Below are 19,649 nucleotides of genomic sequence, written 5' to 3' on the forward strand. Positions count from 1 at the left end.
TTTTGCAGAGAAGGAGAAGGGAATATGGCATACACCACTCATCCCATTATACACTAAATCAACTCCAACCCAATGAATTGACCCCCACTGCGCTATCACCACAAAACGAAACCATAATTTATAGCTTTCCTTGTTTATCTGTATGTTCTACATGTGTATCTTCCTCTGTCTCCTATTTTTAAGCTTTCCTGTCCTTGGGATTTGGATCTTCATCAACCATACATAGCTATTTTTGCCATAGCCTCAGCTAATAATTCAAAACTACTACTATTTTTTTTTGGGTAAACTTATCAATTTTAATTATTTTATCAAACGGGCGTGCCTCCTCTCTCTCTCTCTCTCTCTCTCTCTCTCTAGAAACTTTAAATTTCAACACAAGTACATAACGTCTCTATTTAATTATTTATCACAGCAATTTGAAAGTTTGAATATGAAATTGCTTGAAACAGAGGTTATGTAGCTGGCCACAGCTGGCAATCCGATTTCAAGTTGAAATTTTGGAAAGAGTTATTCAGTATTATATTATTGGATTTGAATACGACATGCTCACTTTACTTACTTTCCCCAGTTGCGGAAAAGTGTCAAATTTGAAAGTAATAATTGCATAAGGCTGCTATTTTGAATTTTTTTGTTTCTTGCCAATGCTTCTGGCTGGTCCAATGAGGACAAAATATTCAAACAAAATTTATGGCTAGTTCCCGACAGGGATTTGTTTGACAAAACATAAACATTTACTACCAAATGTCTTCCAAGAGACACTGCTTATTTTTTCAATAAATGAATTAATTTGAAGACAAAACTAAGGTGTAATTCTTTAGATGTTCCTTGGGCATTGTTAACGATATTCACGATCTAAATACCATTTTTTATTAAAACAAAACTCTAATTTTAATTTATAAATAATACTAACAAGTAGTCCATAACCTAAACTTATTTCTCTTTTCCAATAGTTAGGTTAATCACCACTCCACTCATGAAAGGTTGTTTGCAGTGGCACCCAACCGAACAAAACAGAACAATCAAAGTTAGAAGAACAAAATATATACATTAAGGTCTGAGGAAACCCACTTCCCAGGTCAGCAGTACATTTAATCAAAGCTTAGAAAAGGAAGCCGAGGAGACTTCCCTGAAGATCCAATGGCGAGGTCACATATCTACATAACTAGGCAGATACAAAAGAGCAAGAGCCTCTATAACCTCACATTACTAACCTACTACTAATTTAGCTCCAGAAGATGCATAGTACAGACTACAGAGGGAAGTGGATATTCATATTAGACGCCATTAACTTTGTTAGCATACACAATATTACATAAATATCCTCATTTTGCTTCACTCCATCATTTGCATAGTCTTAAGCCTCTTTGTAGCTTGAACAAATCCCACAATCGCCTGCAATTCGTCCATTTGCTTCACAATAAAGAGAAACACAATCTCAGAATATTGTATTAGCAAAACACTAGTCCCAGTTCTATATGAAACAGCAGGAAGCTTTCAAGCATGCCAATACTAATATTTCAAGATAATTCTTAGTGTCATGGTGCATTTTGAAAACATTGCATTTCAGAGAATATGAAAATTTTGTTTACTTGGGAATAGATTGGAACTGCAGATGAAGTTCATTGCTATAAAAGCATATTAGCAACCATACACTGTTTGAAGAATTACTAGCAAAACAGAAGACAAATGCCAATGCAGTCATTAATTTATTATTAGTACCTGTGCCATGAAATGCCTCTGAACAACATCTACAAGTTGTTCTTTTGATGGGTTTGGAACAACATCAACCTGTAAATCCATTTTAGATGTTCAGAACAATGAAAAGCCAGCATCATAAGCATTTTTTTTCATGAGACGAAAACCAAACATATGAGTCCATGATTTACCAGATTGAAGTGTCGCCAATATCTCCACAATGCAGCCATTTCCAATTTGCTTAAGTCAACCTTCTGCATAAAATATTTAAACATAATTTCAAAAGTTGAAGCAGCAACAAATAAATTCTGAACCATGAAGCATTTCAAAAGTGGCAAAACCAATTATTGAAGAAATTAAACAATAGTGTTGAAATACCGTCCACCCATGAGACATAGAAATGGATTCCTTGGACTGCCAATCACCAGAGAAGGACCTGCTCGAGCTCATATGAGATGATCCCAACGATTTATGCATTTTGTGCCTTGATTTGTGCGACTTTCGATTGTTGTCCGATGCTAAGAAATCAAATCAAACATAGTCCAAACATAATCAGAAATAGTGGTGGAGCCAATGTATAAAAAGAAGGAAAGACAAAAGAGAGAAATAGCAAAAAGCAAAAGGCAAAGAAAAAATAACACAAACAGATCCAATGTTACCACATACTCTATCGCTTGCCAAACTCAGTCAGAGACATGGAATGAAGATAGCCAAACACAACAATTAACTAAAACATAACAGTATTACTGAGCATCCCCTAACTTTCGTGCTAGGCGTGCAAGTGTGAATTGTACCAGAAACAATGAACATTAACACGAAGAAAACGGGGAGTAAAACTTATCAGGACCTACAAATCATAATTCTAACATAAGTTAACATGCAAGACAATAATGACCCATATATTCTTTACAAATCCACACATAATTTCCAAAAAGTTAAAAACAATTTGGAAAAATGGAGTAATAAAGGAACTCTTGAAATTGAAACTCACCCATATCTGATCCATTCCACTGCATATTTTCAAATTCAAGGTCGTCATCCTCCTCATTCCCAGTGGGTGCTTCAATCACACTAAGAGCATTCCTCTGTAGCTTCACTTCAATGCCGTTGGTAAGAACCTTCAATTTTTTGAACCAAAGCACAATGTAAAATAGTCATCCATGCTACAACAAAGGCTTTCTAAAAGAATCCAAATAATAAATCAAATGAAATGCTGGAAAACAAACACAACTATAGATGAAAATAATTCAGATGAAAACAGGATATGAAGGACTTCTGAATTCATTATATGCAATTTTGTCCAGAAAGAAGATGAAGAGTCATAATCAGTACATGCATGTAGGCAATAATAGTCATAGATAAAATATAAACGCCATTCTAAGAAAACCCATCACGCAAAAATAGTTAAGAAAGCATAGATTACCGAAAATGAGTCAAATATTCACTTCTGAACAAAGACCTTATTGAGCAAACAAAAATTAATATCCATTCAATAATTACAAATATCAGAACCCAAGCAAAAATCATTACCTATGCTCTCTCGATCACTAAACCAAACAAAAGACACAAAAAACAACTGATCGTTACCGAGGACCACCTAAATCACCAGATCCACTGAGAAAGTAGTAGTATATGCAATGGATACCCACAAGTATGAATAAAAAATTACGACCCAAATTTTCAAATCCTATATAAAGTAACTCTATTTAAATTGCCACATAGTGAAGCATTTATATGAAAGTTTTTGCGTCTGAAGAACAAAGTGAAAATTAAAAATTTATATTAGAATTTGGGTTATTGAAGTTATGAAAAAAATACTAACAAATCATTTTTTTTTTAAGAAAAAGACCGACGTTGCTTTAAATCACTTCCTATAAACACATAAAACATTATGTTAAGAATACAACAATAGTACAACCAAATAATAATAATAAAATAAATAAAAAGAAACCCACATTAGCAAAACGAAATTAGAATAAGAGAAAACCAAAATTGGCAAAGAAATTACCAGCCAATGCCACCCGCCTAACCCAACAGCCTTCTTAACAACACCTTGAAGACCAACGAGCACGGATTTGGTGCGGTTGTTTCCAGTTACAACCACTTTGGTGTGACGAGGAAGCACAGAGAGCTCTTCCTCGCTACTATCTCCACAGTTCTGCAACTGTGAGAACCCACCATTCACTGAACTCTCCATTGCTTCAAGCATTTTCACTCAGCAACAAAAAAAAAACGGTTAAAAATGAGGCAAATTAAAGATCGAAACCGCGTTCGCTGAGAATATCATGCATTGCTTATGAAGTGCGTGAGAATTTTGGCAGCGGAAAGGGATAGGATAGAGGAGAAAAAGTATGAGAATTTCGCAGGGATGAAAAAGAGAAGGCACGTTTGGGTGTGAGACAGAGCAGAAGAGAGAGAAAGTAATGAAAACATGTTGGTATGAATCCCGACGAGAGGGAATGAACGAATGGATTAGTGCCACGTCATCGTTGGAGGTTGGGGTCTTCAATCATGCGCTGAGAGAGAGAAGACATGATGCAACACCGCACTAATGTGGGTTTGGTTTTGAGAAGTTACTCCGGTTGACTTGTTGACTTTGCGCTATTTCGTTTGCATCAACTATATTTCCGAAATTACTCTATTCTCCTTCCCTCTTTTTCGTACAATTATTATTTTCTTTCTACAATTATAAATTGTTTCCAGCAACAAGCTTTTTCTAAACAAATACAACTGAGTTTCTTTTGTTAGAAAATTGGATTCTAGAGCATTGAGCAATGTTTCCCACATTTCATAATATTTTAACACAAGTACCTTCTTAAGCCCGTATTTGTTTATAACAATGTCGTGTTGTCATTTTTTTCCATTGTCTTGTCAAACAGTAATTGCATTTTAGTGATATCAGAATGTTGTTGAGAATAAATCCTATTTGCGATGTGCAAAAAGTCTCGTGTTTAAATTTAAGAAATAAAGTGCAACAATTTTTCTCAGCATTATTCAGTGTGAGAAAAGAAATTTTCTTCTTATATGACTTTGGATTCCAGAGCTGATGAAACAGTAACCTTTTAACCACAATTCGAAATGTTATCTCTAAATCAACACTTTATGCTACTAATAAGTTGCCAATTTAAGTTCTATGAAATCAAACAGTGAAAATATTATAGAAACAAGTCTACCATGTTTGAAAAATAAAAACTTGTCAAAATATCTAGACCTTAACTTATAGCGCAAATATTATAATGTCATTCAAAATTTTGATAAAACAAATACCATTCTATACCTGCCCCAAACCAATATTCAAAAGATACCTAGACACTTCGTAAATATGATAAAGAAATGTCCAATTACTAACAATTTTAAATCTAAGAAAATACCAACTAATATAGTTTTGTTGGCCGTTAGTACCATTAAGTACTATATTGATATTTAATGTCAACCTCCAACTATAAAACACCAACTTGCCATGATGGATCACTTGCTAATCTAATAATGGATGCATCCACTATTACAAAAGTAAATAAAATAGCTATCACACGCTATTATATTTTGAAACAATAGTTGCACCGAAAGATATATAATTAAAGTGGACATTTGTTGTTGAAGAATAATTAAAAAACTACTAACAACCTTTTTTTGACAATTTTTTATTTATAATTCTTTAAATTATATTATAAAAATTAAATCGTAATTAAAAAAACAGTTAAATTTTAAGGGGTAAGGGGTGACTTTGTCAATTAGCAGAATGATTCAATAAAAGAAATGAAGCAACGTAGAATAGAGAACGTAAAGAAAGAGACACCCGATATTCGTCGGAGGGTCCCACGTGTACAGAAATTTGTACCTGTCGTCGGTGTTGTCCTCTCCAACACGGGAAATTTCCACTCACGCGCTCTGTGCTGTCTGTCGCCCACAGCTTCAAACACGCAAAACAAATTTAAATTTTAGATCTTTGTAAATGTTAAAGTATATTAATAAAATTAATTTTTATCATATTTAATATAATAAAAAATGAGCATAATTTTTTCTCTGTTTAGGTCTATTGCACTTATTGCATGACACAGAAAAGTCAAATTTAATAATATAAAGTGTCCCCTCTATCTCCCGCCAGCTACTTTACCTGCATCTGATTTTCCCGCCAAAAGGGAGCAACATGAGCCGTGGATCTTTGGCTGTGACTCATCATTTGTGGCCACTGTTGCATCAATTCGGCGCTAATCCAGCCCTTAAATTTCCTGAATGAAAAATAAGAAAAATGAATCCTTAACAGTAACAAAGAAAAGCACAATCCCTTAATCTCTATTGATTGTGATATTTATAGTTTTTTAAAATAATATATTTAAAAAAGGAGGGAACTTTACCTTTTGGACAAAAACGGCACATGTTGAGACTTAAGACGAAAACATTTTAAATAAAAAATGTTCAGAGCAAGGAGTTGATTTTTTCAAAGTTAAAAACTGAACAATTTAAAAATAATGAATAAAATTATAAAAAAATTGAAATTATTAACTATGGTTTTGTGGGGGAAGAGAATAAAAATCCAATATTAAGTACATGCTATGAAAAAGGAGGGACTGAGAAAGAAAACGATGTCGCGGATAATACGGATGATCTGCACACTGGTTGGTTGACGCGTGTCTGGATTATTAGTAGGGTGTGGCCCCTCAACGAAAGTGAAAGATCCTCAACGCTTAAAGCATACCTGGACCTCTTTTAACTTGTTCCCATTATTTTTAGGATAAAAAACCCAGTTACGTGATCCCACCCTGGGGGTATTTAAATGAGTTATTATAGAAATTTATGAAACAGTAATTATATTTTCACACAATCAAAATATAAATAAAAAAGGATATATATATTAAGTGTGAAATTTTATAACTTACATTCTTTAATAATTTTTAAAAAATATATAATTAATTGATTCAAATTTCTTTTTATACATCAACTAATTTAACTTTTTATTTTATTTGAAATTTTTATCAAATAAATTAATTTTATAAAATTTTATAAACAAAATTAATAAATATTTCATCATATTATTTTATTTAATAAATATTTAAAATATCCAATAAATATCAAATTTTACATACCATACTTACAAATGTTTAAATTATATAAAATTTTAAATGTGTAATTACAAAAATAATATACAATGATTTAACCTTGAATATATCAATTTTACATTTTATAAAATGTTATAAAAGTAAGTGAGGGTAGATAAAATATAAAATATTATTTAAATATTTTATATATAGCTTATTTATAAAAGTAAAGTACTTTAAATCTTTTTTTGATAAATAGTTATATTTGATATTAATTAATATTATAAATTGTTATTATTATTAAAAATTAATATTTGAAATAATATTATATATTTTAATTTATTTTGTTATCATTTGATTTAAAGATTTTTTTTCTTTTATATTTGATATTAGTTAACATTTTTACACAAAAAACTTCACTTAAAAAGTCAAACTTGATACAAAGTTACAGAAAGTAAGATATTTTTCTAAAACCTAATGACAACAAATTTAACCCCACTATAAATTAATGGGGTAATTGTAAAGGAGTAGGTTGTAAAAGTTGTCGATTAAGGTATATTTGTTACAAACCTAAGTAAAAAATGACTAAGAGAAAATAGTTGCATTGTGGTAAATGTTTCCACTCTAAAAGTATATTTATGACAAAACTCTAATACAATTCTATATTTTACTTTGCTCCCTAAGATTTACACATCTTTGCAACTAGATCCGTGCACTTAATGCTAGTAGTGTTACAAATGAGGTTCATAACAATGAGGAGAAAATAATAAAAAATGAATAAAAGAGATAAACTTAAAAATTTTATACCAAAAGACGTACATCTCTTTATATAATTACAAGAGTATCAAAATATGACTATTAAAAATTAATTCATATTTATATAATTTTAATAGATAGATTATTATATGAGAATAAGAAATTAAGAAGAAAAATGAAGTTTAATATAATTGACTTGAGTGTCATTATTCTAACAATCTATTACTAGCGACACTTAATACTCAATTAATCAATGAATATTTTGGGTTAGGAAATAATTTTGCACTTGAAGTGTTAATGTTTATTAAATTAAATTAACACCTGGTGATGTGAGGTGATACCACATGTCCAATAAATAAATTTATTTTGAACATCTTAAACTTAAGATAAGAGCCTCACAATATGCACTCTACCTTTAAAATTGTGCTGATTCTATGATGAAATATTTACACAAATATTTTAGGTCATTATACACGTTAATAAGCTCACAAATATTTAAAAAATATTGATTAAGAGCATGTTTAATTTTTCTTTTAAAAATAATTTGTTGTTTTTAAAATTAAAATACAATATAAATTTATATTGTGTTTTATTTATAAAAAATAGAAAAAAATTTCCTAAAAAAAAAATCAAACACACTATAAGTCTTTTATAGAAGGTGAATTATACCTTTATATTCATGTAAGCATATACGTTAAGTGAATCTTTATGGTACCAATCAAATAATAGGTTATATATCTATTAAAAATTAATTGTTCAACCTTAGATCAAGCATTACCACACACTATAGGAATAAGAAATGTAATGCATAGAAGTATTCATATAGCTTCATTTTATCACTATTTGGGTTTTCACTATACTTTCCTCCACTTGAGTTTTTAAACTCATCCACACGTTGAGAACAAAATTTCTTAGGCAATCATTTTTAAAAAGGGTTTGCAAATTTTTTTCACGTTTTCATATACTCACTCAAGTGGGGATAACACCAATTTTATTTAAGTGTTTCACAACACTATGTTTAGCATGTGTAATATTTATTAGGCCTCTTAGTCATCCTACTTATTGACCTCTAAGTTCAAGAGGTATAAATTTTGATTTGACAGTAGATCTCATTAAGCATGCTTGTTAAACTAATTTTTAAGAGATTGCACCACATCTTACTAAAGTAATAATAGTTAAACTTGTTTGAAATTCAATTTGCATTACATCTCCCTTATAAATTGTAGGAATGTTAGTCAGATGCAAATATCAATTCGATATCTTTCTTAAATACTTTAATAATTACAAAAGGACATTTCAATAGTTGTCATCAAAATTAAAATTATGAGTATGTCTACTCAATTTACTTATAACACATGCAATAGCAAATTTGGTATGCTTCATAAAATATATGATACCATCAATTATTTTAGTATATTTAAATTGAGATATGCTAATTTTTTATAAAAACTTCTTAATTCCAATGATCACCAACACATGCAAACTACTCATTTTTAATCACTCAATTTAATATTTGTTTCAACAAAATTTATTGTAATATTGTAATTTTTTTAAAATAAAACAAACTAAATACATGCTTACTATAATATTAATATCATTTATATGACAAAGAATTGTGCTAATTAAGTTGAAAAGTTACATGATTGAAGTGTTTGTTAAGTTTAGTTTAAAAAAAATATATATATTTTTACTTTTTTTTTCAAATTCTTTTAAAAAACATTTTTTTATTTAAGCTTAAACTTTTTGAAACATGAATTAAGTATTTCATTGAATTTATGTTGTATTATATATATATATATATACACACACACACCAGACCTATTTAACAGAAAAAATTGGGCGAGTTAAGAATCGTATTAATTTTATTTATTTACTCGACTTATATTAAAATACCTATATATCCTCATTGCATATACCACAGTTAATAACCAGAAAATTTTATAAAATTTAGAATAAAGAGTCTGGGGTTTTCTGACCACAATAAAAAGGATAAAATCCCTTTAAATTAAACTTGTTTTCAAATTGAGTATGTAAAAACATATTCACTTTTTAATTTAACTTAGAATTTATAAAAATACTAAATTATTAAAAATTGATGATAAATATTTATTAATTATGAATTTTGAAATTAAATATACTTTAAAGAATATTCTGTGATAATGATAAATGAAGAATTTGCGACCATACAGATCTCTATAATATGAACATTATTAGTTTGGTGTAATGAGTCAACTAAAGACGTCATTAATAGAAGAAACGAATTAAAGCATTTTCTATTGTCATCTTTAATTTGTTGTTTCTCCTCTTTTAAACTTGCATGTAAATGTAATGGGAAAGCGGAGAAAGTTCGATTGCATTCAGTTAACTTAATAAACAAGAAAAGAAAAAAAGTAAAAATTGTATGATGGGCAATGAACAAAAAAATTACCATTTAGTAGATTTAGAAAACAAACCTTAACAAGAAATGATATTGCTAACTAGAAGAAAAGAAAATCATAGATCGCAAAAAAAAAAATAATAAATGACCATAGGGGCTAAGAATGGACCAAACGAGAGGTCTCCATTTTCCATTATAGAAGCTTCTATGTTCCCTCTTTGCCTCTTTCTTCATCTCTCCTTGCTTTCTTTTCAATCTCTCTCTCTCTCTCTCTCTTTTACTGTAAATACAACTCACAATATTAAAAAATAAATACCGAAAATTAAAATACTGTAATCATTTTTTAATATTAGTCTTTCATTTTCATAGTTAGATTTAATTTAATTTTTTTATGTCTTGTTATTAATATGAGTGAGTAAAAACCTGTTACAGTTGAAAAAAAGTACAAATTCTGTTGGTTTAAAATCACTACAGTTCAAAAAATACTAAATGCTCGTTTGTTCATAATTTAATTTAAGAAATTCTAACTTATAATTAAAAATTGCTAAATATCAAGAGCATTTTAACGATATACAATATATATATATATATATATATATATATATAAAGTTATATTTGAATGAGAGATTTTAAAATTATAAAAAAAATATGAAAGCAATAATAAATGATGCTTAGAGTGAAAGTGAAATCTGTGAGGGGTTAGGAAAATAAATATAAAAAGTTGAGTATATTAGAAAGAATTTTGATTTATTTTAAAAATAATTTATTTGACATAAAAATTATTTGATTAAAATTATATAATATTTTAAAACTAATTTTTCTTATTATACAAGTATATGATAATACAAATTTTTAAATATTTTATCCAAATACAACCTAAAGGATATAGCAAGCTTTAAACTTTTCTCTTCTATTTCATTTTTTTTTCCTTTCATTCCATATAAGTACAAGCTTGAAGGTGACTCCAATGAGTTTTTCTTTTTTTCTTTTTTAATTATCACAGTTTTAAAAATGATTTAAATAAGTTTGAATGTAAAAAAAATGTAATAAAAAGATAAAAAAAAAAGATAAATAGTAAAAAAAAGTGATAAACATGCAGAAGAAAAATAAAGAAAATCTCAACAAGAGTAATAAAAATCCACCGTACATAATAAAAAGCCTAAAAAAAAAAAAAAACTCTGCGTGAGGTTGGTGGGCTGCTTCTCTGTTAAATGACATAAAGCCTGCTAATGTCCAATTGAGATGAGTGAAACTGGGCCAATTTCAAAAGCCCAACCCATTAGCCCAAATGATTATTTATTATTACATATAATAATGATTTCCTAAAACCCGGTGAGGAAACGTTCACACTCAGCAGCAATGAGCGAGGAACTGAGCGTGATGGAGGACTCCCAAAACCTTTCCTTGTTCTATGAATGTGGCATATACTTCTTCGAGGATTCAAACGCCGTTTTCATGGATCCCGTCCGCGTCCTCAACCGTTCCTACAATCGCTTCAGGGTTTCTCCTTCTAACTACTACTCTCGTTTTTTCAAATCACCTATCCCCAACCCCGTTTCCACCGCTACTTCCTCTCCCGCAAAACGAAAACGGAAACGGAAACCGAAAGAACCTCCACCTCTGAACCAGAGAGAACAAATTGCCCTGCAGCGTCACAACGTACATTAACATGACGCTTACTTTATCTAATTTTATTGTGATTGTAAAATGACGTTGACATGCGTTTTATGCAGGAAGCGAGGCCTTTGTTGTTGGAGGCACAGGAGCGTTTGGTAAAATCAAATGAACTTTTGGATGCTTTGAGCACTTTCAGAAGTGATTCTCGCGGCACGGTGAGGGAGTGTGAGGGTTCCCAACACTCTTTTGTTCAACTGGGACGTGAAGCGCCCTTACTTGAGGTAACGCTAAATTCACGTGTCTGTCACCCTGACGCTGACCCTCACCACCCTCCAAACGACTTTGAAGGTGAGATCAGATATGTTTGTTTGTTCTTCCACTCTTGGCTTGATTCTCGACGTTCATGTAGTTTAGTATTTTGCATTGGTAAGGCTTTGTTTCGGTTAATAATTATAAGTAGAATTTAATAAAATTCAGTATGACGGAATGGAATAAAATTACCATTCTATTGTTTGAAAATTTTGTGATGAAATGGAGCATGGTTTCTGTTTCGGCAGTTTGGATGAGTTTATGGAAATAGTTTATGATTCTTGTAACCTCTTTTTTAGCTTATTTCGATAAGCTTTTTGGTATACCTAATCAAAGTAAGCTGTTTTCGTCTTATTCCATTAAGTTTCATGATTAAATTTATGACATAAGTCATCATTTTAAAACAGCTTATTAAATTAGTGCTTAATTAAGTTGTATATCCAAATGCACCCTAATTGTTTGGGAAAGTGAATGGAATAGTGTTGACTGCTGCTATTATGAAACAGTAGGTTGGTTCTATAATGTAAACAGGTGTTTCATTAACAGTTTTAACAATTGACGACTAACTATCGATTGATTTCATTTCCTTCCTTTTCATCTTTTTTTATCAATTCAAACATAGCCTTTAATTATGAAGTTACATGTGATTTACACTTTTTTAATGTCAAGGTTGAGATACCTGTTTTTATGTGCTACCTATTAGATTGTGTTTCTTCTAGCATTGGTGAAATGTTGGACTCTTTATTAGTTATATTGTGTGGTGTTGGTTGAGTGACTGAAAGCTTACTGCATGAATGCAATTTTTTTATTTCTCAGAGTCGCCAAGTGTGTGCTGTGAACAGAGGGTACTCCCTGCATTCAATAATTTGGTAGCTAATGACACCAAAGATGATGTTGTGGCTGAAATTTTGAACAATCATTATATAATACCTCGAGAGAGTTGCTTTTACATGGTATGTTAAAACCTCCATGATAATAGTTGCAATGTGTTTGATTTTCAAATGTTGTTTCTGTTTTAGTCTCTTCTTCTTTGGCTCTTCTTTTGCATTGAAGAATTCTTTCTTTCTTAGGTTTTTAGTTTATTAAACTTTTATCCCCTGATCCAACGGTGTGTATCTTACATGTTATAATATTTATTTGTTTTCATATGTGGAAGTCTGATCTGAGACAGATTCGCAATCTACTTCCTGGTAATGGTTGCATATAAAACTCAATTTTATTCCTTCTTATATGTCTTGGTACTTCTTCATGTACAATTACTGTCTGAGATTGATACCAAAATGTAAGTGTTTACTTATAAGCCAGAATATCCTTCATGGAAAGAACAGAAATCGTTTTTTGTTGATAATTCTGATTACAAGCCTTTCTTTTGACTTTAAATAATTATTCTCAAAAGTTGCATGTCATGTTAATGGAGCTATCTTGACTTCATCAAATTATGCTAGATGAAAGTTATCTGTTGGTGAAATTCTTTGTGGCATTTCTCAGAGTACCTTTTGTGTTTAGTTGGTCAAGTAGGGGGGTGGAGTGGGGTGTTGTCTTTCATATTTAATTGGGCTTTTCTTTAATTAATTTAAGCAGCTCATGCTGATTCTGGTTTCAATCTCATAATTGTGGATCCACCTTGGGAAAATGCTAGCGCCCACCAGAAATCCAGGTATATAATATGTCACACTATGTTTTGCTGATGTAGCATCTACAAATTACCTGTACCATATATTGTCTGATTGAAGTAGAGATTTCTACGTGAGGTAATTTATCCTTTCATTAGCTTTGAGGATATGTCCTGCTTCTCTTTGATCTTTAATGTTCAGATACATATCCCTCCCAGATCCTATGAAGAAGTTAAAACTTTTATCCATTTATTCTGTTTTGGTTTTTCTTTTTTACTTTTTTGGGGTGGGGTTTGGTAGATTGCTGCATGAAAATGAGCTGTTTTTTTAGTTAATTGATTTAAAGGATGGATTTATTTCAATAACTATCCATATATATGAAGATAGCTCAGACTCACTGGTGAACTTAATGACTGTTACTCAGTTTAAACTGGCTCAGAAATGTAACTTGCTTGATAGAAGTCTTGGTCATAATGTCATCAATGCAGGTACCCAACCTTGCCCAACAGGTACTTTTTATCCCTTCCTATTAAGCAGCTTACTCACACTGAAGGAGCACTTGTAGCCTTATGGGTGACCAACAGAGAGAAGCTACGTAGTTTTGTTGAGAGAGAACTTTTTCCTGCCTGGGGAGTCAGCTTTGCTGCTAATTTTTATTGGTTAAAGGTGATCTCTTGGTTACTCTCCCTTGCTTGTCATACAAGTGTGTGATGTCATTCCAATCTCTGGTATTTTTATGTTGATTGCAGGTGAAAGAAAATGGATCCTTGATTTGTGATTTAGATCTATTCCATCATAGGCCATATGAATGTCTTATCTTGGGATACAGTCCTGGGAAGGTCAGGTTTTGCAATATTTATTTAGGCCTTCTGAGTTCTGACTATCAGATTCACTCCTCTGCCCCTTCTCTGGTTATAGTTCTCACATTTATTCTTTTTTACTTTCTAGGTAAGTAATACCAATGTCCAACCAAAATTTAAGCCTGTGAAGAATGATCGTGTCATTATGAGCATTCCTGCGGATTACTCAAGGAAGCCCCCAATTGCAGGTATTCTTGTCTGTTTTAATATTTGATATTTTCACTTTATGAGAAATACGCGAGTAAGTTGTACTGAAAAAGTTAGTAGATGATTTGAATGCTTAAGCTCCTTTTCTCGGTGCGCTAATGTGGTCAGATTTATTGCTGGAGTACATTCCTGGGCTCAAACCTCCCCGATGTATAGAGCTATTTGCTAGAGAAATTATGGCTGGATGGGTTGCTTGGGGAAATGAACCCCTTTGCTTTCAAGATTCTAGATATTTTGTCAAAGTGATGGATAAATGAATTCTGAGAAAAGAGATCCCGTCCTTGCTGATAATATTAATCTGTGGTCATGTCTGAATCATCTGCAGCATCTATTTTGTGCGTCCCTTGCTCTATAAAACTCGACTCAAGAGTTTTAGAACCAAGTGCGATGCTTCTTGATTCTTGAGTGCAAAAATGAAATAAAATGGAGAAGGGGATATGATGGTCATGGTTTGGTGAAGCATGCCCAAGAGAAGAGGAAAATTGAATTCTGTGACGAGTAAAGGAGTACTTGGATGGATTTATGAAAATAGTTTATAATTCTTATAATTTTTAAACTTAATATTTTTCAATATAGTTTATCAAAATAATATTTTTTTTATTTTAAATTAGTTTTACCGTTAAATTTATGACATAAGTATTTTTGTGATAAAACTTCAGTAAACAAGTGTTTAATTAAGTTAATTTTTAAATTCACCTTTAATGGGTTATATTTTGCCATCAAACTCAACTACCGTTGTAAAATTTAATTAACCAAAGTAAAAGTATTGATAAAATATTTAGGTGACGTCTTTTATATATAGTATAGGTTAAATTAATATTTTTGTCTTCAAACTTGAAAGTAAGTTCTGATTTTGTCTTTTTTTTTTTTTTTTTAGTTCTTTAATTTATAAAGATATTTGAATAAGTTATTTTGTCATTTTTATTATATGTATTGTGTGATTATTGTTTGTCGTTTTCTTCAACTTCTTTTGCTTTCTTCTCCTCCTCATGTTCATCTTTTTATCTATTTTCTTTTTCTCTCTTCTCCTTTCTTTTCTTTTTTGTATTCAAACCCCTCACATTGGTAGGCTGTCGAGCAATGTTTGTGATTCAACATCTGAGTCTGTCTAGAACTGCATTTCCAAAAGAGCCAACAAGTGTGTGATTCACGGAATGCATTACAAAAAATCTTTAGTTAAACTTCCAAATATGATAGTTTACTAGTGATTTATTAAAACAATTAAATTATAGTAGTAAACATTGATTTATTTTCCAATTTATTACAAATTTGGTAATACAAAATATTTTAAAAAATTACTTTTTCTTCTTGCCAAGAATGACAACCCTCTTACCCTTTAAGGTCCTGCAATTGTTCTTGGTATATAGACTTTTGCAAGGAATTTCTTGAATATGCCTAATTCCTCTATAGCACTAAATCTTCTTTTGTCTCTTTATATTAAGCGCATAAATTCGTCTATTAACTTCTAGAGATAGAACAGTAGAAAAGAAAATGTGAGAAAAAAGAGAAGGAAGAAGAAAAAAAGAGATAAGAAAATTAACATAAAAGGACAGATATATGCACAAGACAATGAATAGTGCTTGTACAATACATATGGTAAAAAAAATTAACAAAGTTAATATTTTTAACGAAAAATAACATATTTAAAATATTTATATAAATTAAAAAAAAATAAAAAGGACAAAAAATTTAAAGAATTAAATCAAAACTTATCTTAAAATTGAAAGATAAAAACACTAATTTAGTTTTTATTATATTAATGTATCAGTCATATTTTTTGGAAAAACAGTTATACTTGGACACAATTCATGAGAAAAATCAATAAGGTTATTTTTGTCATTTTAATTAAATTGAGGGCCATTTAATGTGTAAAAATTAGAAAATAACTATTATTTTAATAATTTTACAACCTAAAACAATTTAAATTATTTTTATGACTTCACTTATTAACAAGTAGGAACATTTTTTTCTTCATACCCAATAATGTTGGTTTCTTCTTGCGATATATCAATCCCATTTTAGTAGAATAATAAGTTTAATACAGTACTTAAGTTGTGATTTTTTTTTTCGTCCAATAAATTAATTTTTTAGGTTGAGTTTTTTCTTCTTTTCTCAGGTAAGGGAAACGAAAAGATATACTGAAGCTTGCTTATGTTGTGGGAGAGCGGCTTTGAACATTGCCAGGGAATTGGTTGCTCAGTGTTGGGATATGTCCTAATTATGTTTGTCACCCATGAGAACTGGTTGGCATTGATTTTGTTAAATTCTACTGTGATATAATAAAGGAAATGAAAATGCATTAAATTGCTGTATCTTGATTCTTGAAGCAAATTTTAGCCTTTTTTCCGTGCTGTGTAGCATATTCAAAGTATTTATTTTTTAAATGATTATTTATTAAAATAATTCAAAAATAAAATTATTTTCTTGTATAAATTTTTTTTGTCAATCACTACTAGTTTGAGATATAAAACTTATTTTTATAAAAAGATAACTTCACATGTCAGTGAGATAAAATTTCTTTTAAAACAATTTTGTATATAATATAGTCAAAACTCAAAATAATAACGAGTGTCAAAATTTTATATAATTTCATTTTTACAATATACAAAATTTATTTTTAAAAAATTTAAAAATTTTTTGTTTATATAATATATAAAACTATTATATAATTATAAAAGTATATACTTTTAGATTAGAAAACAATGAAAATCTTCTCAGGAGCATCTCTCAAAGCAACACAATTTTATAAGTCCAAACCAACGTTATTGTCAACCATACTCACGTCCAATATTTAAAATATTTGAATAGTTTAAGAGTTATAATGAACCTTATCAATAATAAGTAAAATAGTAAATTTAGTAATTAATTTTAACAAAATATTTATATCTTTTTATTTGTATATTTTTCTTTTAAATTGTTTAATAATTCTAAAAATTTTAGCTAATAAATATACTAGTTAGCATTTTTTTTAATAATAAAAAATTTCAAATGTGTGCCTCAAAATACATTTAAAATATGAGCATGAAGACGTGCAAGACAAACATGAGCGCACTGTAATTGCAGAGCCAACTAGCATGGTTCAGAGTTAGTAATAATGGAAGCAAATAATGGAAGCAAATTTGCAGAGAGGGAGTGAGAGAAAATTGTGTATAATTTTATAATTATATAACTGCTTTAAAATATATTTTTAAATAAACTTTCAATATTATAAAGATAAAATTATATGAAATTTTGATCCGTGTTATTATTTTTAAGTTTGTCAGTGTTATATACGAAATTATTTTAAAAAATAAAAAAAATAAGTATAATTCTTATGATATATGAAACTATTTTTAAAAAATAATAAAAATAAATTTTGTACTTGTGGAGTGTGAAATTAATGGCGACGTGATAGTCTCAAATAAAAAATAGTTTTATTTTTAAATTGTTTTAATAAATAATTATTTAGAAAACATTAAAAAAACATATCATTTAGTATGAAATGGTTTGTGGGGTAATGGTGTGATGCAGCTGCTCCTCTCCATCCAATAATTGGTTACTGCCTAATTATTGTTTTTGAAGATAATGTTAATTAAGATATGACTAAGAAATTAAATATAAAAATCTTTTTATAAAAAGTTATTATGTTTAATATTAACAATATCTATTTAGCCTCAATCTTTGACTCCTTAAAGAGAACGTGGAAAAACCAAAAGTTCCAAACACCCAAAAAGGAGGCAAAGGAAAAGCATTTCGCCATTCCCACTGGATTGATTGAAGACGACAGTTTGAAGGGGGTCGTTAAATTTTTATTTAATATAAAATTTCTTAAATCAAATAATAGTATAATACCATATTTTAATTTTAACTACCCATTTTTTTTATAAAAGAATGTATATAAGTAAAGGGTCAAAACAAATATTGAGAATAAGCAAAAGTGCAATTATATTAACGCATCGAATTTCATTAGAATTCGACAGTTAATTGTGTTTAAACGAAAATAGTACTAAAATAGGTAAAAAAAAGTCTTCGTGTTATACATCATTTTTTTCTATTTTATTTTTATTTTTAATAAAATGTTTTTATTTAATAAAAAAACTTACAAATAACTAAAATAATATTTTACTCACGTTGATATCATTTTACTTTATTTTTAAATGAAATTAAATAAAATGTCAAATTTAAAGATTTACAATTGCATCATACTTCAGTTTTATATATAAAAAAACTAACATTATTTAATTACTTATATTATCTAAGATTTTGGATAAGAATTTTACTTAAACATAAATATTTAAAAAATTAATAATAAATACGTTATAAAAATACAAATAATTACCCACAAGACATTTATTAAAAACTATAAAATACAAAATTATGTAATTCATTTACTATCAATGAGATAGTTAGTCATAGAGTAGCACGATAAAATTTGTTTTTTAATTTAATAAATATTTTATAATCATAAATATTTTTTAGTATTTTATTTTTTAACTTTAATTACTATTTTTGTCTGTGTTTTTTATTAATTTTTCAACATTTTAAAGAGAAAAAATATAATAAAATTTAAATTTAATATTATAAATGTTTATTAAAATTTTAGGTTTATATTTTTAAAATAAATAAGAAAAGTAAGCACATGAATTTTTATTTGGCTACTATATTCTATCTATTTATTTTAATTTTATGTGTGTGTGTTTTGAATTATTATATGATTCTAAGAATAAGCTATGTTAAGAGTAAGAGTGTAAATGAGTAAAAGGTTGACTAGTTAAATGCTCAAGCTAAAATTATTTATTGAATTAAATTAATAAATTCAAAAAAGTTAAATTTAATTATTTATAAGTCAAGTTTAAATTTATAAAACATGATATTAATAAGTTTACACACACGCGCACACTATTATTTATTTAATTTTAGTTTTTAAGAATTATATTTTAAACAAATAATAATTTTAAATATATATATTATTTTTATAATAAAAATTAATTTTAACCTTAAATTATTTTTATTTAGATAAAATTAAATTTTATTATTATTATTTTATTTTTTTAGCATATAAAATATTCATTAAATACTTAATTAATAAAAATTATAAATAAATTATAAACAAAGTAATAAATCGAACTAAAGTTTTGAAATTATTAATTAAGTTAAGTTTGTTTTTTAAATTTATTTCTTGTAAATAAATGAATCAAGT

The 19,649-nt window shown here is 28.8% G+C and overlaps 2 protein-coding genes across 6 annotated transcripts; one reads left to right on the forward strand and one right to left on the reverse strand.

Annotated features, from left to right (window-relative positions):
• Window positions 1-945: 945 nt before the first annotated feature.
• LOC113846056 lies at window positions 946-5,960 on the reverse strand. Of its 2 annotated transcripts, XM_027473882.1 has the most exons (7): window positions 5,810-5,960; window positions 3,704-5,605; window positions 2,687-2,813; window positions 2,074-2,213; window positions 1,887-1,949; window positions 1,720-1,788; window positions 946-1,410 (listed from the first exon to the last, which is right to left on the reverse strand). In XM_027473882.1, the coding sequence occupies exons 2-7, from the start codon at window positions 3,902-3,904 to the stop codon at window positions 1,333-1,335; spliced, it is 678 nt and encodes a 225-aa protein (XP_027329683.1). In that variant the 5' UTR covers window positions 3,905-5,605; window positions 5,810-5,960; the 3' UTR covers window positions 946-1,332. The 2 variants fall into 2 exon arrangements, with proteins under 2 accessions (XP_027329683.1, XP_027329682.1); XM_027473881.1 differs by lacking the exon at window positions 5,810-5,960 and having other exon boundaries at window positions 1,041-1,410; window positions 1,887-1,956; window positions 2,063-2,213; window positions 3,704-4,227.
• Window positions 5,961-11,204: 5,244 nt separating this feature from the next.
• Window positions 11,205-15,559, forward strand: LOC113847318 (methyltransferase-like protein 2). 4 transcript variants are annotated; one of them, XM_027476333.1, is made up of 9 exons: window positions 11,205-11,364; window positions 11,598-11,829; window positions 12,607-12,743; window positions 12,947-12,980; window positions 13,372-13,447; window positions 13,892-14,069; window positions 14,153-14,242; window positions 14,352-14,451; window positions 14,579-15,559. In XM_027476333.1, the coding sequence occupies exons 1-9, from the start codon at window positions 11,224-11,226 to the stop codon at window positions 14,725-14,727; spliced, it is 1,137 nt and encodes a 378-aa protein (XP_027332134.1). In that variant the 5' UTR covers window positions 11,205-11,223; the 3' UTR covers window positions 14,728-15,559. The 4 variants fall into 4 exon arrangements, with proteins under 4 accessions (XP_027332134.1, XP_027332133.1, XP_027332132.1 ...); XM_027476332.1 differs by having other exon boundaries at window positions 11,213-11,523; window positions 14,579-14,915; XM_027476331.1 differs by having other exon boundaries at window positions 11,213-11,523; window positions 13,369-13,447; window positions 14,579-14,893.
• The last annotated feature ends 4,090 nt before the right edge of the window (window positions 15,560-19,649 follow it).

The sequence above is a fragment of the Abrus precatorius genome, unplaced genomic scaffold, assembly GCF_003935025.1.
Source record: "Abrus precatorius isolate BTA unplaced genomic scaffold, Abrus_2018 Scaffold8, whole genome shotgun sequence".
Taxonomy (NCBI): Eukaryota; Viridiplantae; Streptophyta; class Magnoliopsida; order Fabales; family Fabaceae; genus Abrus; species Abrus precatorius.